Genomic DNA, 26,908 nt, shown 5'->3' on the forward strand with positions numbered 1-26,908 from the left:
GTCTGATACAAGTAGATAACAAGATACATAAATGTACTAATACAGTGAGTTTGTTGTCATGAATGTGGGATAATAAAATACATGAAATATTTGTGTAACTTTGCCATTCTAGTTGTGCTTAATGATAAATTAGACAGCTGTGAAAATGAAAATTTCATTACTTTTCATTCGATCAGTGGGAAGCAAACAAGCCTGTTAAATCTGAGATTGTGCCCCTTTCTGCCATTAATCAACATTACAGCCCTGGCAAGTAGTATGGTCCTTCTGGGCTTCTGTTTCAGACTCTGCCAACTGAGGCCAATAACCCCATCTTCCAACATGATTATTGTGAACAGATGAGATAATAGATGCAATAGTCCCCTTTAAAAGTGACTTTTTTTAAAATTGTTTTTTAATCATACAAATGTGTCGTTCAGAATGATGGCCAGCATCTCAGAAGTTAAAGCACATCTCCCACCGCCTCCCCATCCCCCAAGCCATCCCACATGTCCTTTGGGAAGCAAGTTAGTGAGTCATGTTTTACATTTTCTTTTCCTCCCTGTACTGTCACCAGAGTTTGTCAGACCCAAACAATTACCATGAGTTTTGCAGACTACTGGCCCGCTTGAAGAGTAACTATCAACTGGGAGAATTAGTAAAGGTGGAAAACTACCCCGAAGTCATCCGATTGATAGCTAACTTCACGGTGACCAGCCTACAGGTTTGTCGTGGATTGCTTGTCTCTTTCTTCCTAAACATTAGAACCTCTTCCCTTGCTTGTTGGTTTTATATAACCTTATGGCATTACAAAGAGTGTGGTTAGGAGAACATGAGGGAATTGCAAGAATAATACTTAGATTCAAGGCTGGGAGAATTCTTTCATAGTCCCCCTAAAAAAAAACAGGCAGAAGAGTGAAAGGAGACTCAGCACCCTCTCTTTCTTAGCCGTGTGTAGGCAGGGGTTCTCTAAAGTGATGGCTTGTATCAGAATCATCCAGAGAGCTTGATGAGAAATGCAGGTGCTTGGGTCCTATTCCCATCATTTCTGGTTCACTCGGTCTAGGGGGGGAACCTTGGCACCTCTATTTCTAACAAGCTTCCTACGAGACTATCTTGTATACTGATGTCTGAGAGCCACTTACTCAACCAGCTCAGGACAGCTCTTCTCACTGGACGATTAGTCTCTGAAATACCAGTAAACACATTAGACTGGTTCCGGTACATAGGACAAAGCCCATCAAAGTTTATCCTTTTTTTTTTTTTAATCCTTTATTCTTTATGTCAAGTGGCTTGAGACTAATGTACTGTGTACACAAATGAGAGCTAACATCTGATTCTACGGATCCCTTTAATAGACTTTGCTGTGTCCATCCACCCACGATTCTTTCTCCTCTTCCTTCCTTTTAGAGCATCTGTGGTTTGATGCTTCTGGGACGTCTAGGAGGTCACATCAGAGCATCTTAAGAGATACTAAATTTAAGATTGGACCTCTAGGCGATATGGTGGTAACAGAGGCCTACTCTCTTGGTTTTCTTTAGCATTGGGAATTTGCCCCAAATAGCGTGCACTATCTCCTGAGCCTTTGGCAGCGGCTGGCAGCCTCCGTGCCATATGTGAAAGCCACCGAGCCCCACATGCTGGAGACATATACTCCTGAGGTCACCAAAGCCTACATCACATCCCGTCTGGAATCTGTGCACATCATACTCAGGTAAGGAAATGGACAGCCTCCCTTTTTCCCTACACATGGCTTGGTGTCAGACTTGTGAGGGACCTGACATCCAGTTGGTAGACGCATCCTTGGTATGAATCTTACTGGAGCTAACACCAGAATGGGTATTTTTTCCTGTCAGTACAACAGCTGATGAGAGCATAATGTCTGAAAGAAGAGTCTTTTTCTCTTTAACATCCTGTTCACGTATGTCCCTTCTTCACCCACCATAGCAGCATCTTGGAATATGAAGCATATCCACTGATTTTCATTAAACATGAGAGAAGCATTTCTAAGCTGTAGGTGACAACATTTATAACGTGTAACATATAGGTGCTTAATGTGAACTTCTCAAGAAATAAGTGGATAAATAAAGCATGCTGTCCAGAGCTTACTAGAAGATACAAGAATCCCAGGCAGCTGGCCACTGATTGCATTAACCTGACACATGGGTTCTGTCTTCTTGACTGCCAACTGGACCAGAACTCTATAGTAAAGAAATGTCAGACCCTTTCAGAAATGACCTATATAAAATACAGTTATTCTTGGTGTAGAGACCTTTCTTATATATTTTTTCATTGGCTGTTTCTCAGGAGAATTTACCTGAACTCTGACGGTCTGGTTGTTTTTTCATTTTTAAGTTGCATGCATAATTTGCTCAAATCAAGTAAATTTGTCATAATAATTATAGTCTCAGTTGTGTATGACTTGAATCATTTCAGAATCTGGGTATTGGTGAAGCCTACTGGAAAGCATTGTTCTGTTAGTGGCATAGTTTTTATTCCTAAGGACTCAGCAGGTTTCAGGCAGGCCATGTTGGGGAATGGGGACATGTATGGGCTCTGGGCCCAGTTACTCAACTAACAGCTGTGTGCTCTTGGGCCACATTATAATGAAGATTAAATTACTGTGTCCTGGCCTAGTGTATAGACCATGGTTAACACACAGCTCTGAGCTGCCCGTTGTAGTGGCAGTGATGCTGCTGGATTGTCATATAACCTTGTCGTAACAGTAGACAGCTTATGATATGATCAGATTTTTAAGTCTAGGAAACCAGTGGATACGACAGGACATGGTATAGATCCACAGTGCCTTGTCTGCAGTTCTGAAACTTAAGATGTGAATGTTTAATTTTCTCATAAGTTTGACACAAAACTCATTTGATGGCAAAACTTGACTTGTGCTGATATGAGACCACTTAATCTCAGGTGGTGCCAGTGGTAAAGAATCTGCAGTTCAATCCCTGGGTCAGGAAGATTCCCTGGAAGAGAGTATAGCAACCCACTCTAGTATTCTTGCTGGGAAAATCCCATAGACAGAGGAGCCTGGCAGCCTACAGTCCATGGGGTTGCACAAGAGTCAGACACAACTGAAGCAACTTAGCACACACACATAGTAGTGTTTTTAAAACTTTTATTTAGTGTGACTGTTCATAATATTTATATATTTTGATGCAGGAATATTGTATATGACATGCCACAGCCCATGGAGGGTTCATGTCACAGCCCATGGAGGGTTCATGTCACATGCAGAAGCATACAGTACCTCCCTAAAATCTGAAGATTTCTGAATTCCAAAACCCATCTGATCACAGAACAAGTGGCCTCACAGCAGGGATAGGCCACTTGTAGTCTTATATAGTCAGGACCAAACGAGAGGCTGAGAGCTGGGAGCTTTCAGGGTTGAGAAGCATAGGACTGGGAAAATCACTGCAGACAAATGTTACAGGGCTAGGGATTGAAAGATACTTCAGGAGACTGATGCTTGGGTGAGACCCTGCCTTCAGCCCGTTCTTACCTTCCTTGGTAAAAAGTTGTGTTGGGCCTCTACGACGGCACGTGGTAGCAGAATGGAGGAGGAGAGCTGCTGTGACAGGGGAGTCAGCAACACACTTTAAGAGGGCTCCTTCCTTCTGTTGGGAGTAGAGATGGACTGGAAGATCCCCTGGAGGATACGGGTCTGGTCCAGCAGCAGTTGGACCAGCTGTCTACCATCGGGCGCTGTGAATACGAGAAGACGTGTGCACTGCTCGTGCAGTTGTTTGACCAGTCTGCCCAGTCCTACCAGGAGCTGCTCCAGAGTGCCAGCGCCAGCCCCATGGACATCGCAGTGCAGGAAGGTAAGTGGACACCCGACTGCCGTCAGTACCCTTTCACTCACTGTCACCTCCCTTTCACCTCCCCGCTTCAGAAAACTTTCCATCCTCAGTTAGCTTCATATAAACAAGAATATTTGATAATAAATGCCATCGGGAACTAGGGAAGAGCAACTGAAGTCATATCTGTAATGGATGTGTTTAAGGAACTACTGCATTCTAAAACTAACGACCCTGTCTGATAGGGGAGCCTTGGTTATACTGATGATAGGGGAGCCTTGGTTATACTGAGTTTCGCCCTTGGTATCACCCTTACTAAAGCAGAGGAGTAGCTGTTCTCTGAAGGAACAGTCTGACTTCAGGGCCTTTTCGCTTTCTTAAGATTAAGGGAGTTCAGAGTAAGAAATGAACCTCACAGTGAGGAATTTCTTCTTGCAGTGATGACAGAAGGTGACACTAATGGGCCTTCTTCCTGTTGCAGGAAGGCTGACGTGGCTGGTTTACATCATCGGTGCAGTGATTGGTGGCCGGGTCTCTTTTGCCAGCACTGATGAGCAGGATGCTATGGACGGCGAGCTTGTCTGTCGGTAAGTGCTCGCACGGAGGCATCCCGTTTCACTGCTCTGACCCTCCCACCCCCTTTTGGGTCCTGAGACCATGGGAATTTGATATGCTTCTGTTAGTGCTTTTCTTCCCATTTACAAAGTATAATTTTATGAAGCTGATTGCCGGTGAAAATGAAAAACTGTTACAGGTCCAGATTCTAAAGTTTTTATAAAAACAGCAACAGCCATGCCTACAATCTTTACTAAAAAACCGTCTGCAGTAATTCAGCTAGAAAATAAATTGTGGATATAGAATTAAGAGTATAAGTAGGATACAGAGTGGAGAGTAGCTTTTAGTTCTGTTAAGTGCAATATCTGAGAGTTAATGAAAATGTGGACTGCTTTTGCCTTGCCTAATAGTCTAATAGGAAGTCTAATAGGAAACTTTGGGTCTTCAAATATCCCTAAAGGTGAATTACAGAATTTCTACAGCCTTTCAGATGTTTTGACATACCCTTCTCCATCTACAGGATTTCAAGTTATTTTGTGTCTGTGTGATTCTCATCTTACTAAAAACCTGTAAATGAGCATTTAGTGATTTCTGAAAGTCTACTTACCATTGAAATAAAAAGACAGGATTTTTTAAAATCTTTTTAAACCTCTGCAGCAGAGATTCTCAGACCTTTTTCTTTAGGACTCTTTACCATCTTAAAAAGTATAGAGGTCCTCAAAGAACTTGTTCATGTGAGCTATATCTATTAATATTTAACTATATTTTTCAGAAGAAATGAATGAGAAGAGTAGCTTTGTTTTAATGTCTGGCACAGTAAAAGTCAGCTGGATTCTTCTCTCTTCTTCTGCATTCAGACTGTAGTGATATCACACGGCTTATAGCCTCTGGAAAAACCCCACTGCACCCTCCTGTGAGAATGCAAGTGAAAGGGCAAATAATGTTTTAGTATTTTTACGAAGGGCTTTCCAGGTGACTGACTGTAGAGAATCCACCTCCCAAGCAGGAGACTTGGGTGGAGAGGATCCCCTGCAGGAGGAAGTGGCAAGCCATTCCAGTATTCTTGCTTGGGAAATCCCATGGACAGGGGATCCTGGCGGGCTATAGTCCACGGGGTTGATAAAGAGTCAGACACGACTGAGCAACTAAATAACAACAATTTTTATGAATGTGGTTTGTGACCTTGCAAGGAACTGCTACCCTGAAGGGTTCTAAAATTTCAGATGCTCTCCTTAGACATATTGGTCCCTAGACATTTCAGTCCATAATTTTTATTCTTATGCTGAAAATCCCCATTTGCCTGTTTCTACCCCCACCTTATTTACCAGATGCTCATCTGCCCTAATTGAACAAAGATTAATAAGGATGAAATCCAATACCTTTCTGATTCTGTAGCCTTGTGTAATACTGTGTGTGTGTCATAATATAAATTGAGTTTAGACAATTTCTTATATACTGGTTCTCAACTTGAGTGTTCCAGAACAGTGACTGAGTCCAGTGCACTCATGATGTCACAAAATGTTGAATAGTTTGTTACCTATTTTCACATTATCAAAATGTCAGATGACTCACTTGTAATAACATCATTCTTACTCACCCAGCATCCACTCACTTGCATTCCAATATGCTTTCTTTTGGGGGAATGGGTGCAGGTGAAAGGGATGAAGTCACAGGTAGCATATCAGCTCTTGGTCCCTGGAAGTGTTCCCTGCCTGTGGGCATCGTCCTTCACGTGTCTCCTTTCCTTTTATGGCTCCGTGAGAAAAAAGATTGAGAGCCACTGGCTTAGTCCTGTCACCCTCATTTTATAGCTGTGGAACTGGGGCTAAGAAAATAAAACTGCTGTACTTGAGTTCTCACGGAAGTTTCAGGGATGACCATTACCCTAGTACTAGTATTTTTCCCCATTGTTTTTAAGCAGTTACGAGTTCTGCCTCCATCTATAGAATCTCAGGGGACTGGAAGTTTTAAATATCTAGTCATTCATATTCCTTGGCTGTGGTTCCTGAGGCGCAGAAGGGGAGAATTTTGTTCCCTAGTGGAGCTTAGAGCCTGCAGAGAAGGCCTTTCCAATAGGATGATGGGTGAGGGGAGGGGGCGTGTGCCTGTTTCAGAGAGATTGGTTTTCTGTGGTGACCAGGATATCCTGCTGTTGAGAGAATCATTGCTTTTCCTCCTCCAGGGTGCTCCAGCTGATGAACCTAACAGACTCTCGCTTGGCTCAGGCGGGTAACGAGAAACTAGAATTGGCCATGCTGAGCTTTTTTGAACAATTTCGTAAGATCTACATTGGGGACCAGGTGCAGAAATCCTCTAAGGTAACAGACTCTGAGTTGGCTCCATTTAGTGCTCACTTCTGCTTGTGGAGTTTCTGAGTAAAAGAAATGGCTGTTAACAGTTTAGATATAGTCTCCATTATCAGAATAATCCAAATAGTTCCTCTTGGTCTGTAGAATTTCAGAAAGACTCCTCAAAGACTCATGAAAGAGTAGAAGTCAGCTAGATTCTCCTCTCTGCTTCGCATTCAGTCTTCATGTGCTTAATAAATGACCAGTCACAACATCCATTGGTCTCCCCTAAATTGGCATTCTTAGTCCCTATGTACATGAATTGGATGTTCAAAACAGCAGAAGGTTTTGACAGTCTTTTATCATTTTAGGATTGAAAATAACATGTACCCAGTATTTAGTAGTACTCAGAAACTAGCTCATTCCATCAGTAAAGACTTCCCCAGGATTGTTGTTCATATTCTTCTTATGGTTTTAACCTCCTGCATGAAGACAGAAACAGTATTGGGATATGGTTTTTCTTATCTGTATTTTCTGTTTACTTTCTCTTCCCCAAACACACCACCAGCTGTACCGCCGACTCTCAGAGGTTCTGGGCCTGAATGACGAGACCATGGTCCTCAGTGTCTTCATAGGAAAAATGTAAGTGTTCTGGCTCGCCCTCAGCAAGAGCCCCTTGCAGTCCTGTTGCAACTGTAAAATGTGGTCTTGGCATTGTGCTGCCAGTGCCTTGGTATTCCAGCATTGATCGTTTGCGTCAGAAACTTGTGCATTTGAGTGTGTGACAAGCTGTGCTTAGAGATACGGCCCGGCCCCAGAGCATTCCAGGCTTGAACAGGCAAGGATTTCATTTTGTCCATATGGAATCTCATCGGCAGCCTCTGGAATCACGGGGAACCTGTTGGGGTGAACCTGTTGTGACATTAGCAAAATAGACCTTCCTCCCCAGCCTCTCACCAGGTCACCCTCCTACCCAGAGGCCCCGATCCGGCTTTCGTTTTCTGAATCTGATTGCTACTAGGTGTGCCCCCAGGAGGGGAGCCCCACTCTAATTGAAACGGGCTTACTCCTCTCAGGAACCATCACACCCTTTCAGAGTCTTGAATCGCAAAAATCAAGTGCTGTTATATGAATTATCTTCAAAGTTGGAGTTCCTGATTGGCCCTTTTTGGTTCTTTTATTTTTTTTTTTTTTAAGTTATGCCGCTTTGTTTACATTTCGCCCTTTTTTAAGAGCTCAATTTATCAATGCACACAGTAGTAGCCAAATAAATATATCACCCAGGGCTGTGTGCAGTGCTCCATTTTGCCTCCTTCCAACCATCCTGGACCTAAACACTCATATCTGTGAGCTGGTTAATCACTTAAGATGAAAAAAACAAAGGGGGTCTAAAGGACTCTGCCAGCCAAGAATCCAGAAGCAAGGGCTACTAGAATTCTGCAGCTGACAGTGGATGGTGCAGTTGCAGAATTGCATACGTCTGCATGTTATCACTGCCGCAGAAATCTCTTGCCCTTGCTGCAGAAATCAGCCCTGGAGTGCCCCAGAATTCCAAGGGCCTGGGTATGGGCCAGTGTAGCTTTGGAACCAAGTAGTGAAGATTATCTGAAGGATAATTTTTCTAGTCAACCAAATGTAAGTACGGAGATTTTATACCCATTTTTTGTGGTTGTGATGTCTGTGAATTGGTGATGCAGGTGTGTGGTGACTCGTGATGGATGATTTTCTTCTTCTCCCAACTCTCCAGAACACCAGGCATATCAAAAGTGTCTCCTGCTTTTCTTTTCTTTTTGTCCTCCAGCATCACCAACCTGAAGTACTGGGGCCGTTGTGAACCAATCACCTCCAAGACACTACAGCTTCTCAATGACCTCTCCATTGGATATCCTTTTCTAAGCTGGCTTCTGGGTGAAACAGGGACCATGGTGTTACACAGTCTGAGAAATCAGGGCCTCTTCCATTTCTACCTTAATTTAGCTTTATGTAAACCTAAGTATGGGCTTGCCAGGTGGTACTAGTGGTAAAGAACCCGCCTACTGATGGAGGAGATGCAGGTTTGATCCCTGGGTTGGGAAGATCCCCTGGAGGAGGACATGGCAGCCCACTCCAGTATTCTTGCCTGGAGAATCCCATGAACAGAGAAGCCTGGCAGACTACAGTCCATAGGGTTGCAAAGAGTAACTGAAGCAATTTAGCGCACACAAATACTTAAGTATTTTCCATTCTCCTCAGAACCAAAGGCAATGCCCACGTACAATCCAGGAACTAATTCCAGACCTTAAAAGTGAGCCAGCCGACAAACTAATCGTCTGTTGTTAAGTCGTTTAGTTGTGTCATAGTCTTTTGTGACCTCATGGACTGTAGCCCACCAAGCTCCTCTGAAATAGTCTCCCAAAGATTTATTCCTGGCTATCTCTGAGATCTAGAAATCCCCAACAGGTCTTTCTGATAGGTACACACTCTTTGAAGCCAAGGTTTTAGCATAGGTGGCAGTAAAGTCCTTCTGGATTTTTCTATCAGCTTATAGGTAGAAGCAGCCTGATCATAAACTTTGCAATAAAAGTAGTGGCTACACACCCTCTTGACTTGGATTCAGTCTACTATAAAGGTTGAATTGCTCCAAAACAGCTTATCACACCAGGGGTCTACAAGAGAAGTAAACCCTATAAAAATTATTTGGATGGCTTTTGTCATACAGAGCTAGTCTCATTCTAAATGCATAGGAGAGAGGTTTATTCACACCTACAGTGGGTGCTGTACACAGGCTTTAGCGCTTAATTCTCTTTCAGAAGCCCCGTTGAGAAAAGCTACTCTAGGATATCATGATTCTTGAGGGAAACTGCTGGGTTTTAGCTATTTTCTTACACATAGACTTCGAGATGGGTATTCTTTCATCTGTCAGTTAAAATGCTGTTTAGAAGAGAATTCCTTTTTCCCCAATTTGGCAGTGTCATATTCAAATGGTTAAGACAAATAGACTATCCAGGCATGGGATTCATAGTACAGGAAGAAACTGCTCTCACCTAGAAGGTGCCCATTCTGCAGCAGAGGTTCTTACTTTGCATCACACTTTCCTTGACCCTCTTCCTCCTTACATACAGTAGTGTAAGGAAGCTAGTGAAGCTGAGTGCGGTACAGTTCATGCTGAACAATCACACGGTGAGTGGTTGAGCCCCTTTCCTGGTCCTGCTCTCCAGCCACCTCCCCTCCCACATACTCTCAGCAGTGGACATGTTCACATTGAGCTCCTTGGTGCTCAGTCCCTCACACTGCCTTCATACTGCCAGATGATGCTTACTGTCATCAGAGCTACTCTTTGGGATCCAGATAATCTGAGTTATGGTGAAGTCACCGACTATTGGAGAAGGCAATGGCAACCCACTCCAGTACTCTTGCCTGGAAAATCCCATGAGCGGAGGAGTCTGGTAGGCTACAGTCCATGGGGTCGCTAAGAGTCAGACATGACTGAGTGACTTCACTTTCACTTTTCACTTTCATGCATTGGAGAAGGAAATGGCAGCCCACTCCAGTGTTCTTGCCTGGAGAATCCCAGGGACAGGGGAGCCTGGTGGGCTGCCGTCTATGGGGTCGCAGAGTCGGACACGACTGAAGCGACTTAGCAGCAACAGCACCAACTATTACTGTTACTAAAATAACTTAGTTGTAGGTAACAGTAACAGTTTAAAAAAATTTTTTTAATACTCCTCATTTACCATTAAGGAATGATGATATGGCCATTAACTTGAAAGGGCTCAGTAATTCTAAAATTACTGGCTTGCATTCCGCTTCTAACCCTGTGTTTTTATTTTTGTAACTTGTTTTCTTTTTTTCAATAGAGCGAGCACTTTTCATTCTTGGGTATTAACAATCAGTCCAACCTGACAGACATGCGGTGTCGAACTACCTTCTACACAGCACTTGGGCGTCTCCTCATGGTGGATTTAGGTACTGCAATAAACCCTAGTGGCTAGTTTTTTTTTTTTTTTTTTTTACGCAATTTTTACGCAAGGATAGAAAACTAAATGTTGGGAGAAGTCTTTGCTGTTGTTTCAAAAATATCTGAAATTACAGTTTGATTTCACCAACAACAGATTGTGGTATCATGATCCCTGTAACTGGAAGAAAATTACAGTATGTGTCTGAAGTTTTCATCTGATAGGTTTTAAAATTCTATTCATGATTCTCATCTGTAAGATAAGGGAGTTGAGAATTGAGATTCCTAAATGCATCTCATTGGCCAGATAATCCCTCCTGCCACATTGGGGTGCAGCCCACCTGAGACGGCCAGTATTCCTCAGCACCCGCTTCCCTGGCACAGACGTACCAGGAGAGCTTATGTATCTTTCTGGTTCTGGTTGTGATATTAGCAGTTTGGGCTCAGCTTACAACCTGAAGCTTAATAGTATCACAATTTTTAGCTGTTTAGGTTTATTCCTCCTACTAGACTTACAAGGTAAAACCTTCTGTGTTTATGAAGAATTACTTAAAAAGGGAGGGGGGTAATAAACTCCTCCACGTATGCCTAATTCAGGTTCAGGTCTCATCTAGTTCTCATACACCAGACTCGGTCATTTCTCATCAGAATCTTTGATATTGAACCTCATTGGGGCATTCCTGAGTTAGATGATTTCTGCTGTGATGATTTTTCTAATTTAAAAAATTATCTCTGTACATAATTTTATTCTGAAATTACTACTAGTACCTACTGGGATAATCAAGAGACTGCTCTGAATTATCCCTGGATCTGTACTTCCTTTATAGCAACTTTTCACACATACCACAGCCTTGCACGTTTTGTATTGGGGTCACAGCCCGGGTTATTTTCCTTACAGGAGAGGATGAAGACCAGTATGAGCAGTTCATGCTGCCGCTCACAGCGGCGTTTGAGGCTGTGGCCCAGATGTTTAGCACTAACAGTTTCAACGAACAGGAGGCAAAGGTAAGTCCTTCACACACTGATCAGCTTCTGGTTGAGGGCTAGTCCCTGAGAGAGACTGGATTGGATAGCACTGCAGAAAATAGTGTTTTATCTGTAGATTTTCTACTGATACAGCTTTTTACTCAGTCTCTTGGATTCCTGGGATTTTTAAATAGAAGAACCAACATAAGTTTATAAATTCTTAAGTGTTTATGTTCTTAAACAGTTCTTAGGATTTTTTATCTTTAAGTTTTCACATGTGTTAGCATAATGTTAACATGTTTTCTCATTGCCTTTTTAATCTCTGAAGTATATTTGGTCATGTCTCCTTTTCATTTTTAATACTGCTTATTAGTGCTTTCTTTCGTTTTTCTAGATGTCTTGCGAGAGATTTGTTAGTTTATTAGTCTGCTCACAGCACACAAAAGAATTCTTTCTTTTTTCATCTTCTTTGTTTTATTTCTGTTTTATCTGTTTTCTATTTCATTCATTTCTGCTCTTAATCTTTATCTTTATACCTTTTACTTGAATCTTTTCTGTGGTTGCCACTTCACTTTTCAAGCTCTTCTTTCCTAATACGGTCATTTAAAACTATAAATGTCTCTTTAGGTGTATTATTTCATAAATGTTGTTTTGTTTTGTTTTTTTAATTAGTGTAAAAAAAAAAAAAAAAGACATAAAACTTAACATCTCAGCCATTTTTAAGTGGTTTAGTAGCAGTAAGTTTTCACATTGTTTTGAAACGGGTCTCCAGAATCCACAAGCTATGATATATAGCATCTTTCATTATCATTCAGCTTTTTGCATTTTATTTCCATTAAGATTTCGTCTTTGACGCATGAGTCATTTAGAAGGGTTTGTAAATTTCCATATAAATGGAATTTTAAAGTTACCTTCAGTTATTGATTTCTAGCTGTCAGAATAGCCATCTTTTTTTTTTGCTTTCCTCCTCTTCTTGTTTCTTGCCCACCTGCTCTCTTTACCTATAGATCTCTGTACCAAAACCAGAAACAATGGACTATTAATATTTGTAGGACTTTTCTGTAGTGTTCATGGCACTAATACTGAGTTTTAGAGCCACCAAGTAGCCCAGTGATACTGCCCTCTAAAATGCCATACTTTACCTGACATTATAAAATTCTCCTTTTTCATCTCTAGAAAGCCTCTTGGTGTTCTGTCTTCAAATTAACAAGGAAGTCAGAGAGCAACGCCAGTTACCAGACTCTCTCGTCTTTACTCTGGTGTACTGGGGTCTGAGATGGGTACTACTATCAAGGATAACTGAGGGATAGCAGCCCCTTCCCCGTCACATTAGTTCTGTACAAAACAAGTAAAATTAATGAAACAACCACCTTGGCCATGAACTACAACCATCACTATATCTTTGTCATGTCTCATGTAACAAGCCCATGTCTTAGACTTAAAGTTGAGCTTATGGTATCAGTTTAGGAATAGAGCTGTAAGCAGACCATTAGCAAAAATGCAGACATTTTTTACAAACGAATCAGTATACTCAGTGTGCCTACTCATGGCTGTTAGCTTTTGGAAAGTGGTTTCATTGCTCTTCAGGGCCCACTAGTCAATATTCTGTTCAGAAAGAGTGCTTTGGATTTGGAATCTTGGTGTCCTAACCCTGGCCTCTTGCTGCCTACGGCAGGACTGTAATTGGGTCACAGGCTCTTATTCTGTAAAGGCATAGTATTAGTACTTTATAGATCCAAGATCCATCAGTCTTCTTTCTAGATAACCCAACCAAAAGGCAAATAGTCTTGCAGACTTCTGTCTTGCTCCTGGCGGGGTCTGCATTTGCATTCCTGTGGTACTGACGCCTTTGTAACTAGATGTGGTACCAGACCTTTAGGGATATGACTCTTCTCCGTCTTCTTGTATGTGCTTTTTTTGCTTTTTTCTCCCCCACCTTTTCTTGAATAAGCTTTTTTGCTTTTCCATTTTTTACATAAAATTTATCACATTAATGTCTTAAAATCTTATCATCCTCTGTTTTTGCTATGATGGGCCAGGAAACTATCCCTTTCTCTGGATATAAAAAGCATCCAAAACTAGTTTTTCAAGAGAAGAGATTGCATTTCTCTCTCTAGTATGGGAGAGATCGAGTCAGAATACTTGCGAAGGAATATTTGTTGAATGATGGGAGAAAGAAGATGAAATTCCCATCGGGTGGTGATAGGTTTGGTGTTTCTTCCGTCTTAACATATTTTTGCCTTCTACCACAGCGAACTCTAGTTGGCCTCGTAAGAGACCTGAGAGGGATAGCTTTCGCCTTCAATGCCAAGACCAGCTTCATGATGCTGTTCGAATGGATGTATCCTAACTCAAAGCTAGGCGTGCACCTCCACAAGCTTTACCTGGAGGGTGAATGGGTGGTGGAGTCACTGGAGAAGGTGGGAGGAATGAATTGTGAGGCTGAGAAGGTGGAGAGTTACCCAGAAGGCAGCCATATCTTTCGAGTTCTCATTCCTCAGTGATCTAATAATGTGAAGCTGCCTGGTCATTGAGATTGAGGAGTGAGTGAGGTGGGGCTCCTCAGTTTCTATTTGGGGTCCCAGTTATAAATCCCTTTGGAATTCTTGCATGTGAATTTTGCTACACTGAGAAAAGAGACTTTTCAATCTACTAATAAATAAGACAGCTGTTCTAGGAGTTAGAAAGGCTAACCTTACTAACTTCATAATCTGTAACAAAGCACTTAACATCTAAGTGCCTCCGTTTCCTCAAACAGTTATGTACAGTTATGCTTCCCTGTCACCCCACAGAAGTGGTAAGAGGACAGATAACAGGATGAAATGCATTGTGCTTCTCAGAAGAAAGGCATTATGTAAGTTAAAGTGTGTCTTTAGATGCCCGTTAAAAGGTAAAGGACACACAGTTGCTCTAGAACCTTCTGTTTAGAAAGACGCTAAGATTAGCAAGCAGGAGACAGGGAATCAGAGAACTGTAATTTGGCAGTTCGTGCCTGACCAGTGCTGAGAACTTCTGTACCTTTCTGGATTCAGAATTCTTCCTTAGCTTTTCATTTACAGCTACCCCTCCTACATGCCCATCCTGCAGCGGGCCATTGAGCTGTGGTACCATGACCCAGCTTGTACTACACCTGTGCTCAAGCTGATGGCTGAACTGGTCCACAACAGGTAAGCAGGGAGAGTCTCAAAAGGCCCCGCCGCCCTTCATCTGAGCGGGCCCTACGGTTGTTTGTTTTATCTAGTGTTTTCAGCAGATTATAGAGGGTACTAAGATTCACTGCTGTCAAACTTTGAAAACCTCTGATAGACTGTGTTCTGTTTTTGTTTGTTTGAAAGAAGGATGTCCCCACCCACACAAACCCATAGCGGCTTGCAGGAAGTAAGTCACTTTTTAAAAAGCGTCTCAAGATACCCACTCTTAAGTGTGACCTAGAGTCTCATTTATAAATTTCTTTTTCATTTATTTATTTTTAATTGAAGGATAATTATAACGGATCAGCCATAAGTATACATATGTCCCATTATGTATTCATTGTTAGGCAGATGACAGCTGAATCAGTGAAGGTTTATCTTAAATTAAGAAAGATTTCCAAAATACTACGTTTTAGATTTGCCCAGCAATTTAGGGGCGTAAAGAAAAGACAACTTCAGCACCTTGACTTCACTAGAGCTTCAGCTCTGCATCTGCCTTGCATCTGTACCAGCACACCTGAGAGAATTAGTCATTTTTACAACTACCTTAGTGAAGAAGTGGGTGATAGTCACAGAAGCTGTAGCCACCTGTGAGGCTTATAGTTAAGACTTATTTATAAAATAAACATTGAAGAACATCTCCTCTTTGCCAGTTAGGCACTTTGATACTGATTGTGCCAGACAAAACCTCGCCCACTTAGATGTTACATTCTGGAGGGACAATAGGCAGTAAAACAAGTGTGGAAGATCATTTGACAAAAGTAAGATAATAAAACAAGGGAGCTGAAGAAGAGAAGGATTCTCAGAGACAGTAATATAGATGGACCAGAAGCATTCTGGTATTCCCTGCAAGGAGAGGGAAAAAGCAGTCAAAACAGAAAAGAACTGCAGTGGTCCTGAGACAGAATGAGCTTGCTGGCTGAAGCCTAGGGAAGGAGGGGAGACCATGGTGGGCGACCAGTCAGACACATCGAGCAGCAGCTCAGTACAGCAGTAGTGAAGCATGGTGTGTACTCTCAGTATGTGGGAAGCTACTGGAGTATGTTAAGCAGGGATTAAAATGATCTCCTTGACATTATTTAAAGGTGTCCTTCTAGCTTCACGTGGAGAATGAGACCCTAGGGGCAAGAGCGGAAGCAGAAGGACCTCACAGCAGGCGGGTGGGTTCAGGACATATTGGAGAGCTAGATCTTGATGGATCTTGACGGTCTCTGTGGCTGGGGTGGGGGGAGGAAGAATCAAGAGGACTCGTGTTGGTCTGAGGCCTTACCAGCCATGAGGTCAGCGACCTCATTAAGCAGTAGAGGAGCAAGCCAAGGAGGAGAACTCTGGCCTAGGGGGCAGTCAGGAATGCAGAACTCAGGTTGATGACGTTGTTTGCCCTCCCGGCTTGACTCCCCAGGTAGCGCTTTCAGTCCCTTCACAGCTTTTTTTCAGAAGTAGGGACGATGCTTGTACCCTGCCCGCAGTTGCCAGTGAATCTAGAGAGGTAATATGTAATAGATTAAAGTCTGCAGGGCTGTGAATGAGTACAACCAAGCAATGACTGTGCTAGAACCCATACTTTAAATCAAATTGAGAATTTTTTAAAATAATTTATTTCCAGCTTCATTTCCCTTGTTTCTTTTAAATGTTTTCGGTTTGAGCAGCAGAACTTGAATGTATCATGTTTTTCTTCAAGATACAACAAGCTACATCACTGGTTATCTTGTATTAACTTGGTTATTTCACATTAGGATAGGTAGTCTGTGTCTTCACGCTAAAAGTATCACCTAAGGTACTCAGGCAAGAGTAAGTCTTCCAGCAACATCTCCGACTTTTATCTCCTCTGTGTTTGCTCAGATCCCAGCGACTCCAGTTTGATGTCTCATCCCCCAATGGCATCTTACTCTTCAGAGAAACCAGCAAGATGATAACAATGTATGGTAAGCAGTTAAGAGGAGCAGAACCCTGGAAGTGAATTCTAGCCCAGTCACCACACTCCGCAGTGTGGGTCTCAGGCCAGCCCTGGCAGTATCCAGGACAGCACTGCCAAGGCATGCTGTGTTGTTCATGCACTCGTGTTACAGCGCCACCTGGTGCCAAGGGCTTTTGGACTAATAGGTTGGGTTGGTGTGTAAACTGTCAGCTACCACGTGATTGAATAAATGTATCTTGTCTACTCAGGCAATCGCATCCTGACACTAGGAGAGGTCCCGAAGGATCAGGTCTACGCACTGAAGCTCAAGGGCATCTCCATCTGTTTCTCCATGCTGAAGGCTGCTCTCAGCGGGAGCTACGTCAATTTTGGAGTCTTCCGTCTCTATGGGGATGATGCCCTGGACAATGCTCTACAGACCTTCATCAAGCTGCTCCTCTCTATCCCCCACAGCGACCTCCTGGTAAGCCCTGAGCTTCATCATTGACCGAATCTGAGCCCCTCATCATGTCAGTCTTTTTTTTTTTTTTTTTGGCTGAGGCCATGATTGAATGTTTCTCTGAAGAACTGGAAGCTAGCTCCACTGGGCCCTTCTGTCTTCCCATCTGAAGGGCACTAAGCTGTTTATTTCTGATCGTGCTCACACGTGCTGAGGTACACATGACCTCCTCTGACTCTAACCCTGCTTCTCCCACAGGATTACCCCAAGCTCAGCCAGTCTTACTATTCACTACTGGAAGTCCTCACCCAGGACCACATGAACTTTATTGCAAGCCTGGAACCTCATGTCATCATGTATATTCTCTCTTCCATTTCTGAAGGACTTACTGCACTTGGTAAGCACCTGAGGTGGGTGGGTGGGCTGGTCAATTGGCTTTTACCACCTCACTAAGCAAAAGGGAGAATCTTGCCTCAATAGGATTACTGCTTTGGGGAGTTATCCCTCACACCAGAGTATATAACTCTTGAGAACATTCTCCTCCAGCACATACTTACTGATGCCCTCCTACAGACTAGGCACTAAGGACCTAGTAATTAGTCCCTGTCCCTTGGGAGCTTTTCATCTGGTAGATGAAATAGACTTGTAGACAGATGACTGCCTGTTCCCTCCCTTACCTGTGTAAGCACAGCAGTGGGGTGAGTACAGAGTGTGTGGGAGCACCCCGGAAGAATACCTGAATTCCTGGCCTTGAGGAGGGTGTCCTGCAAGGCGCTGAACGGGCATCATCAGATGAATTGGGGAAGAAGCCTCCTGGCAGCAGGAACAGCAAGTACTAGCCCCCAAAGGCAAGGAAGAACCAGGAACTCCAGATGGCAAGAGAGGAGTGAGGCGAAGCTGGAGGGAGAGAGGAGGCAGGGCAGATCTGGAGGTCATGGAGGCTGCCCTTCAGCTGGATCAGGGTGCTTGGATCCTAGCCTTAGGGCAGTGGAAGCAGTGGGGCATTTTACTCAGCGTACTCCGTAAGTCTTTTCATCCTACTCCACCTGGCTCTGGTCAACCATTTTGTGACCACACTGCCCGCCAGCCACCTGTCTTAGTTGGTGTGTATGTGTACAGAGAATAAAATACATTTTTAGACTAAGCTGAGCAAAACATAAGTCAACTGAAAAATGATCATAATTTATTGCAAATGCACAGAGAATGACTTTTGAATTGTCTGCCATGGTGAGTTAGCCACACTTCTGTGCCACTTCCTTGATATGCACTTACCCCTAGCAGGGTGCATAACCATATCTAGAACCATCCAGCCAGGTATCAGATCCTGCTTTAGAAGGCTGTTTTTTAGCTTCTTGAAAAACCTTGGCTTGCACAGAAGCAGCATGGTTTACTCGTTTAGGCCTGTGGTCTGAGCCTCACCAAGTCAGTGCTGTCTGCAGGCTGCACTGCAATGTCCCCTTTGTAAATGCACAGACACCTGCAGCTTTACACCACACACTTCCCCAGAAATGCCAGAGAGAAAAGAATGTTTCAGCATCCCACTCTTAACAAACCGTAGTGTCGATAGGCTGTACTAAGCTGGGTTCAGTGACATCACCCAGGTAACTCGGAGCACAGGCTCACGTCCAGTGCTTGGATTCTAATCATTGCTCTTCCAATTACTTGCAGTTACTAGACCTTAAGGCAAGTCACAGAACCTCTACACACTTCTGTTTACTCATTGGTAAAATGGAACACCTACCTCCTGGCGTTCTCTAAAGGATAAAATAGAGATAAAGTCCTTAGCACAGTATCTGACACGATAAAAGCACTTGCTCTACTATAAGCTATTTGTTACTTTTTATGAAGCAGAAGACATAAATCCACATCATATAAAGTCAATAATTTCAGTAGTATTTCTATTATTAGCTATTATGAAGAGCTCATTTTCAGATTTGGCATTAAACCCGGCTGTAAGATGAGGGTGAGAGGTTAACAGACAGCATCCCCATTGGTAGTCTTGGCTACACCAGCCACGTCCCCAGTCCAGCTAGGTGCCTCTGAGGGGTCTAAGCTTGGCACCTCACATTGAGCTGCATTGCCAGTGGCAGCTCAGTACCCCTGCTCTGTTCCATCCCTGCCCTGCTCTCTTCCAGACACCATGGTATGCACAGGTTGCTGCTCCTGCCTGGACCACATCGTGACATACCTCTTCAAGCAGCTTTCACGCAGCACCAAGAAGAGGACGACGCCCCTGACCCAGGAGAGCGACCGCTTCCTGCATATCATGCAGCAGCATCCAGAGATGATCCAGCAGGTGAGGAGTGTGAGGGGCAGGAGGTGGCATGGGAGAGAGAACCTCTCTGAGAGGGGGAGGCCCAGCAAGATAATGAACTTGACCAACATCTCACCTGGTTAATGCTGCCAAGGAGAATTTTATGCCTTAAAATGACAGCAGATTTTTGAGTTTGCTGAGAAATCACTGAATGTGGATATAGAAAATCCGAAAAAATCAGGTTTTGAATTTTTCTTCTGAGTGTCACACCAGCCCCCGTGCCTTGGGCCTGTCCCATGAGCACCGTCCTCCTTCCATGGCAGTGGCTTTGCTCATGAGTACCCAGCTGTAAAACTCGTGCTGCCACTTGCAGAATAGAAGAGTGTAGGACAGGGAATTCCCGGCAGTCCAGTGGTTAGGACTTCAAGCATTCACTGCTGAGGACGTGGGTTTGAGAGTCCCTTGGACTGCAAGGAGATCCAACCATTCTGAAGGAGATCAGCCCTGGGATTTCTTTGGAAGGAATGATGCTAAAGCTGAAACTCCAGTACTTTGGCCACCTCATGCGAAGAGTTGACTCATTGGAAAAGACTCTGATGCTGGGAGGGATTGGGGGCAGGAGTAGAAGCGGACGCCAGAGGATGAGATGGCTGGATGGCATCACTGACTCGATGGACGTGAGTCTGAGTGAACTCCGGGAGTTGGTGATGGACAGGGAGGCCTGGCGTGCTGCGATTCACGGGGTTGCAAAGAATCAGACACGACTGAGCGACTGAACTGATCTGATCTGATCTGGGAGACTAAGATCCCTGCAAGCCACACTGTGCAGCCAAAAAACTTACATGTTGTTCTACCTTTCAAATAAAGCTCTTGGTTTAACAAAAAGAAAAAAGAGCACATGACAAAAGGAGATAACTGACCACACATGGAGATCAAACCGTATGCCTACCATTATTTAATTTGTATGCAACATATTTTCAAAAATAAGATTTGCAGAAATACACCAGATAAAAATAGATAAGGAAAAAGAATGGAATAATTTAAGATTTTAGCCAATAATATTTTAACCAACCTCATCTTTATCTACGTTTTTCTCTAAGAAATCGTGAACATCCCCAAAATGCTATAAATCTCTCTCTTCTGATACAAGATCCTGAGAGCTTTAGTGCAGGGTGATTTTGCTTATTATAATCATTTACTTGACCGATCCCATTACCCACAAAAACCAGAGTTAACTGGAAAGGTCCATTTTTAAATGAATGATCAAACCAATTCCCTGGAAAGGGAATATCTTGTAACTCACCTTATAATAGATTTAAATGAAGTTTCATGAACCCAGAAAAGGCTGTAAGCCTAATAAACTCTGTCTGGGATCTGTAGTTCTGTTTTGGGTAGCCACACACCAGGTCACTGCCTCCGCTTCTCTGTTTCCAGATGTTGTCAACGGTGCTGAATATCATCATCTTTGAAGACTGTAGGAACCAGTGGTCTATGTCCCGACCCCTACTCGGCTTGATACTACTTAATGAAAAGGTAGGAGAACCAGCTCCTTGGTATCCAGGGCACTGTGGGAAAGACAAAAACACCCCCACAGTGGTGAGAGAGAGAAAGTGGCCCATTTTCTGAGCATATCCTGTTCATGCTCTGAACAGAACATAATCACTTAAACATTAGAAGTGAGCACCTGTAGCAGTTCAGACAGAAGGGGAAGGATGAAGAAGTGTGACAAGGAGAGAAGCCTCTGGAGATCAGAGCACCTGAGGCCTACGTTCTAGTTCCAGTTCTGCCATAAACAGACATAAATCTAAAAATTCTTACAAAAGAAGAATCTGCATCAGGTGACCCTCGTAGCATTTATCACTTTAAGATTCTAGATTTTTAAGTAAGATAATGATAGCCAACAGGTGCTTGCATGAACTTAAAAAAAGTATCCAATTTTGTTTCTTCTAGAACACTCCTGTTCTTCAGGTGATGAGGGGCTAGTCAGCCTTTCTGCCTCTTCTCTCCTTACCTTCTCTCTCTCTCTGCCCTGCAGTATTTTTCTGACCTAAGGAACAGTATCGTGAACAGCCAGCCACCAGAGAAGCAGCAGGCTATGCATCTGTGCTTTGAAAACTTGATGGAAGGCATCGAGCGAAACCTTCTAACGAAAAACAGAGACAGGTGAGTGTCGAAGGCTCTGCCAAGAAATCCTGGGCAACTGTTAGTTTTCAGATCATTGAAACATAGGAGACTCCTTCAAAGTCTTCTAGAGGCCGTCTAAAAAGAAATGCTTCCGAATAGAAAAGCAAGCCACAAAATAATTTTAAATTTTCTAGTTGCTGTAAAAAGAAACAATATTCATTTTAATATCTTTTATTTATTTAACCCATGTGTCTAAAATAATGTGTAATCAGTATTTTTAAACTGAGAATTTTAACATTCTTTTTATTGTGCTAAGTCTTCAAGATCTTGCGTATTTTACAATTAACAGGACATCTCAATTCAGATGCTAAATTTTCATCGGAAATACTTAATTTGTATTTAGATTTCCTAAGATTTACAGTTGACAAAGTAGACTCCCATACATAAGTTGTTCTAGACATACTTAGTTATCCAATAACTGAACTTACTCAGGTTTTCCTAAATTGATTTTTTAAATTTTCTTTCATTTTAATTAATTTAAAATAGAGCTTTTAACTTCAAATTAATTAAGGTACAGTTGGGGAACTGAATTTTAAATGTCTTTTCATTGCATTCAGTTCCTCAGTTGCTCTGAGCACTTCAAGTGCTGTACAGCCACCTGTGACTAATGGCTACCATACTGGACAGCACAGGTCTCTTGGCATTAAGACATGAGACAGACTCATTCTCGTCAAGCCCTCACCTCGTGAGGGTTACTTCCTATCTGACAGAGATGAGATTGAGATTCCTTTTGTGCTGCCATGAGCCTGAAATGATCCTCAGAGCCCTGAATTTAACCAGATCTTGAGCTTGCCTTGAAGTTGTCAGGGAGAAAGGGGTGCAAAACTAGCCCAGCTTCTCCTTAGTTTTAGGACTGAAATAAACTGACCTGAGAACCTATTGTTTCAAACATTCTGCCTCTCAGTAGCCACTTGCTTGCTAGAAACATTTTCGGCAAAGACCTTTTCCTTCCACTCTGCTTCCCCAACTTACATGCTCCTCTCTGTAGGTTCACCCAGAACCTGTCGGCATTCCGTCGAGAAGTCAACGACTCGATGAAGAATTCCACGTATGGAGTGAATAGCAATGATATGATGAGCTGACACCTCCTTGGACTCTACCTGTACAGAGCAGTGCCCCTTTGGTCTGACCCAGGGGGCGAACAATTACAATGGAGAGGGCTTGGCTGATCCTGGCCCCCTCCTCCAGGGGTATGGGGAAAATGGCAGAGGTCAACTAGCTTCTTCCCCAGGGAATAGGGGTGTGCGTGCACTCACTCGGGGGGCAGGGCGCTGCTGGTTCCTGGGGGATTGGGTGGGAAGGGTGGTGGGAGGAGATACGGAGATAGAGGCACAAATGTGTGAGTCTCCAGCCCCTCTCCTCCTGGGGCCACCCACGGGGAAAGAACCCCCAGTGTCCTGCCACAACCTGCCTTGTATAAACATGTACATTTTTTCATAACATTTTGAACAAGGTTTATATTGACTCAAGTTTAAAAACAAAGTGTGACTGAAAAATTTTTACAGAGTCTAGTGCACCAATGCTGATGTGAGGGGTTGTGTATGCGAGTGAGGAAAAAATGTGTATTCTGGTGGCCTGAAGCTTTACTGGACAAGGATGTGTGAACGTGCAGAGATATATTTAGTGACACAGTGTAGAGAGGCAAAAAGAAAAAAAAAGTAAAAATTCCAAATGTATATTTTTTCTTATTGCCCTTCCCTTGGCCCCCAAATTATCACTTCCTGTTACTATATTACCCTTGTTATTAGGAACTCTAAGCCATGCGGAGCACCACCCCTCTTCCCCCGTCAGCCTAGATGCCGCCCTCGGTTCTATGGCCTCTTGCAGTGACCGTCAACTCCAGCTAAAAGTGTTTGGTGTTCTTAGCTTCATCCTCTTTCCCATTTTGCCGATCCCCCATCCTCAGACATATGCCTCTTGCTTTTAAAAGTCAGATGTAACTCTATAATTTAGGGTTCTTGGTCTCTGTTCAAAGTGGAGACCAGAGAAAAGGAGTTGAGCCAGTGGCTCTCCTGTCGAACAATTTGGATGAGTCCACCAGAGGCCCAGTCACGTGTGGCCAATAACTTTTAGTCTTCCCCAGCCCTCGAGGCAGTGTGTGTGGATGTGTGCGTGTGGATATTTATATATGTACCCTGCACTCGTGAATGTATGAACTGGAGGACGTTACTACAGTGGAGGGGTTCTTAATAACAAGGTCTGCCTAGCATGAAGTATTTAACATTCTCCCACCCCTTTAAAAATATACATTTTTATAAAATGAAAACCATAATAAATGTTTTGAATATTAAAAAAAATTAACCTACAGAGGAAAATTAACGGAGAAAGCTATTTGCCTTGTACTTTTTCCACAACTGTTGCTGCTAGTTGTACGCATCTCTAGTTCAGCTCTCGCCCATGGGACACTCATCAATTAGGTTTTATTTTTATTTTTCTCCTCTACCCCCAGAAACAAGCCTGTTAATTTTTTTTTTTTTCCTTCTCCTCTGGCGACTGTGTGGTGAATCCTTTCTTGCGTGATCAGGTTGCGGATAGACTTGTAAGGGTGTTTGCTGCATACAGTGTAAGCATTGTGACCGCCAATAAACTTCAATGGTTTCTACTGACCTGGTTTCAGCAATCAAGTCTAGTGTGTTGGCAGGGACATGTCTCATTCTGAACACATGAAACATGCATTCCTGAAAGCCAGTGGGTGACAAGGGACCCCTCAACTCTGAAATTAGCTTGTTTCTCATTGGATGAAGTCTGAGTCTCTGTCTTTTTAAAAGCAGGACTCTTAGTCTATATATTCTCTATATAAAAAACATGCTGGGCCCACAGCTATAACAGGTGAAACCTCTCTAACTCTTTATGAGCTTCCAGGTAACAACAGGGTACCCAGGAGAGAAGTAGTAATTGCAAAGACCCCAGTTATTGTTCTGACATATATGCTCGTGGGCTGGGTGTCACTCATAGACCCTGACAAGTTCAAGGATAAATATTATCCCCCAAAATATTTGGCAGATTTCATGAGCCAGAATTGTCAAATGAAGAACAGAACTGTCGTAAAAGGGACTATTTCTCATCCCCTTTGCTATGTAGGACCCAGATGTAAAAGCATTTAGTTTCCAGGAACATTGGAAAGTATTAAAGTACTACAATATCTTCCTGTAGCTTAATGCAGAGTGACATTCAGTAATCACAGGCTCTAGAGAGCCACTCTAGTCCACTAGATATACCTTTGTCTGCTGCTTTGGTCTCTGGTCCAAAGTTATTTCACAGGCCAAAATATATATATATTCTAATACGTAGAAGGCAAGTAGAATTGATTCATCTTAGTCAAGTCTGTCTCTAAGCCTAATAGAAAATGGTCAGCCCTCATTAATATGCAGAACACTCCAGTCACATGCTCCCTTGACCTAGACTTCTAATTCTGCAGTAAATAAGGCAAAAAAATAACTTTCTCACAGATATTTGAAGAAGAAACCCTCTCTCCCAACTATCCTGAAATTCTGACTGATCAGCAAAACCCCATACCCCTCCCTTTCCTTCCACAAAAACAATTTCAGAGGCAAGAACCTCACTAGAGATGGTGTCTCCCCAGTGCAGTCCTAAGCCCAGTCCAATCATTACCAAGTGCCACAGTTAAAATTTCCCCAACCACATCAGACTTTTTAAACAGTGAAGCTGCTCCTTTCTTGATAGTTGTAAGAGGGATACCCCCCAAAGAGCCTTTTTTCCTGATCAGTTATCAGCAATTTCACATGTCAACCTAATAAATGCAAAAGCCAGTTAGTTATCTTTAAACTTTGATTTCTTCAAGAAATCTTGTGGAGCTTTTATTCAGTTGAAGAATGAATTTCTTTCCAGGATATCCTAGGCATCAAGTCAAATGTCTCTGGACAGTGTTTCCTGACACAAAGTTACCTTACATTGACAAAAACACCTAGAATCTTTACTGCAGATCATCAAACTGTATGTCTGTATTTGTTGTTGGCTCTGCCAACAAATAGGGTTATCCATTTTCACTAAAGTATAATTCAGACAAAGGAAGAAAGGTCAAATTTAAGTTTTTAGATTTTAAGAAGTACTTTCGGCCAAGTACCAATTTTCTAATAACAAGTGACAGCCTACTAAGAAGTAATAGTTTTATGTTCTGCAAACTCAAACTTATTAAGAACTTGCTTTTTTCCCTATCAAGTGGTAAAATGTTCTAGTAACTTACAAAGGTTTAATCAAGAGTGGAAAAAGGACCACTTTTCAAAATACCCATGGTTGTGGGGTAAGATGAATTAACTCCAGAGAGCCAAAACGCTTCTCTGTATCTCAACTACCACCAGCCAACCCGTCCTCCACCCAAGATTTTTAGCTAGATCTACAGCAAACCTACATTGCCACATGAAGTGTTACCCAAGTGCTAAAGCAGAAAGGGAAAGCAAAGATGATTACAGGGAGACTGCAAAAACCATAACGGATAACAAGGGCTGGAAAAAATGTAAATGAGTGTTACTTTAAAAGTCTTAGTTCTTTAAACCTTTCATGTTTAAAATATACTCACCAGCCATAATTAATACAACAACCAATCAGGTGCTAGATAATGTCTAAGAAGCTTCTTGCATCAGTAGCGTGTCTCCTGGGTCGTCTATATTTATCTTGGGTTTCTTAGATAACTCTGGAATTCACTAGTCAGCCAGTTTGGTTTATTTCAGGATCAATGGGTCACTAAACAAATGAGCCGCCAGATAGTGGGACATCAGATGATCAAAAGGGAGGATGAAATCAAGCCTCGGATATTATCCTCTTCCTCAGAAAACCTTAGGGTTCTCAGGACTGTCTCACCACTGCTGCTGTCTGTTCCTTCATCAGAATCTACTCTAAGCCATATACCTTTTTGAGGGTCAGCAACAGAAAAGGAAACTAAAAAGGAAAACACATCATTTGCAAGGCAAATTGGTACAAACTCACCCCAAAACAATGTAGTGAACGATACTTAACACAAGTACAGCTATACTTGAGATTCTTAACAATCAAGACAGACCACTCAATAAACAGGCATAACAGCACCACATGTATGGGCCAGAGCATCCTGTTATTGGGTTACAAATGAATGCAGAGTGTCAAGTGGGAAATCTAACCCCTCCTCAGTTCAGTTCAGTCACTCAGTCGTGTCCGACTGTTTGCGACCCCATGAATTGCAGCACGCCAGGCCTCCCTGTCCATCACCAACTCCCGGAGTTCACTCAGACTCACGTCCATCCAGTCATTGATGCCATCCAGCCATCTCATCCTCTGTCATCCCCTTTTCCTCCTGCCCCCAATCCCTCCCAGCATTAGAGTCTTTTCCAATGAGTCAACTTTTCGCATGAGGTGGCCAAAGTACTGGAGTTTCAGCTTTAGCATCATTCCTTCCAAAGA

General features: G+C 42.8%; 1 protein-coding gene across 1 annotated transcript in view; it reads left to right on the forward strand.

Moving 5' to 3' along the window:
- XPO7 (exportin 7) overlaps positions 1–24,120 on the forward strand; it is a 36,565-nt gene extending 12,445 nt beyond the window's left edge. Inside the window, 20 exon segments of the mRNA XM_010845444.1 lie at positions 554–700; positions 1,518–1,690; positions 3,616–3,809; positions 4,267–4,372; positions 6,523–6,658; positions 7,197–7,270; positions 8,430–8,510; positions 9,724–9,787; positions 10,465–10,573; positions 11,461–11,567; positions 13,781–13,869; positions 14,588–14,695; positions 16,562–16,644; positions 16,886–17,100; positions 17,335–17,473; positions 19,212–19,372; positions 20,765–20,863; positions 21,366–21,493; positions 22,503–22,639; positions 22,642–24,120. Coding sequence (XP_010843746.1) covers positions 554–700; positions 1,518–1,690; positions 3,616–3,809; positions 4,267–4,372; positions 6,523–6,658; positions 7,197–7,270; positions 8,430–8,510; positions 9,724–9,787; positions 10,465–10,573; positions 11,461–11,567; positions 13,781–13,869; positions 14,588–14,695; positions 16,562–16,644; positions 16,886–17,100; positions 17,335–17,473; positions 19,212–19,372; positions 20,765–20,863; positions 21,366–21,493; positions 22,503–22,639; positions 22,642–22,733 — 2,442 coding nt within the window. The 3' untranslated portion in view covers positions 22,734–24,120.
- The last annotated feature ends 2,788 nt before the right edge of the window (positions 24,121–26,908 follow it).

The sequence above is a fragment of the Bison bison genome, unplaced genomic scaffold (genome assembly GCF_000754665.1).
Source record: "Bison bison bison isolate TAMUID 2011002044 unplaced genomic scaffold, Bison_UMD1.0 scf7180017864217, whole genome shotgun sequence".
In the NCBI taxonomy this organism is placed as follows: domain Eukaryota; kingdom Metazoa; phylum Chordata; class Mammalia; order Artiodactyla; family Bovidae; genus Bison; species Bison bison.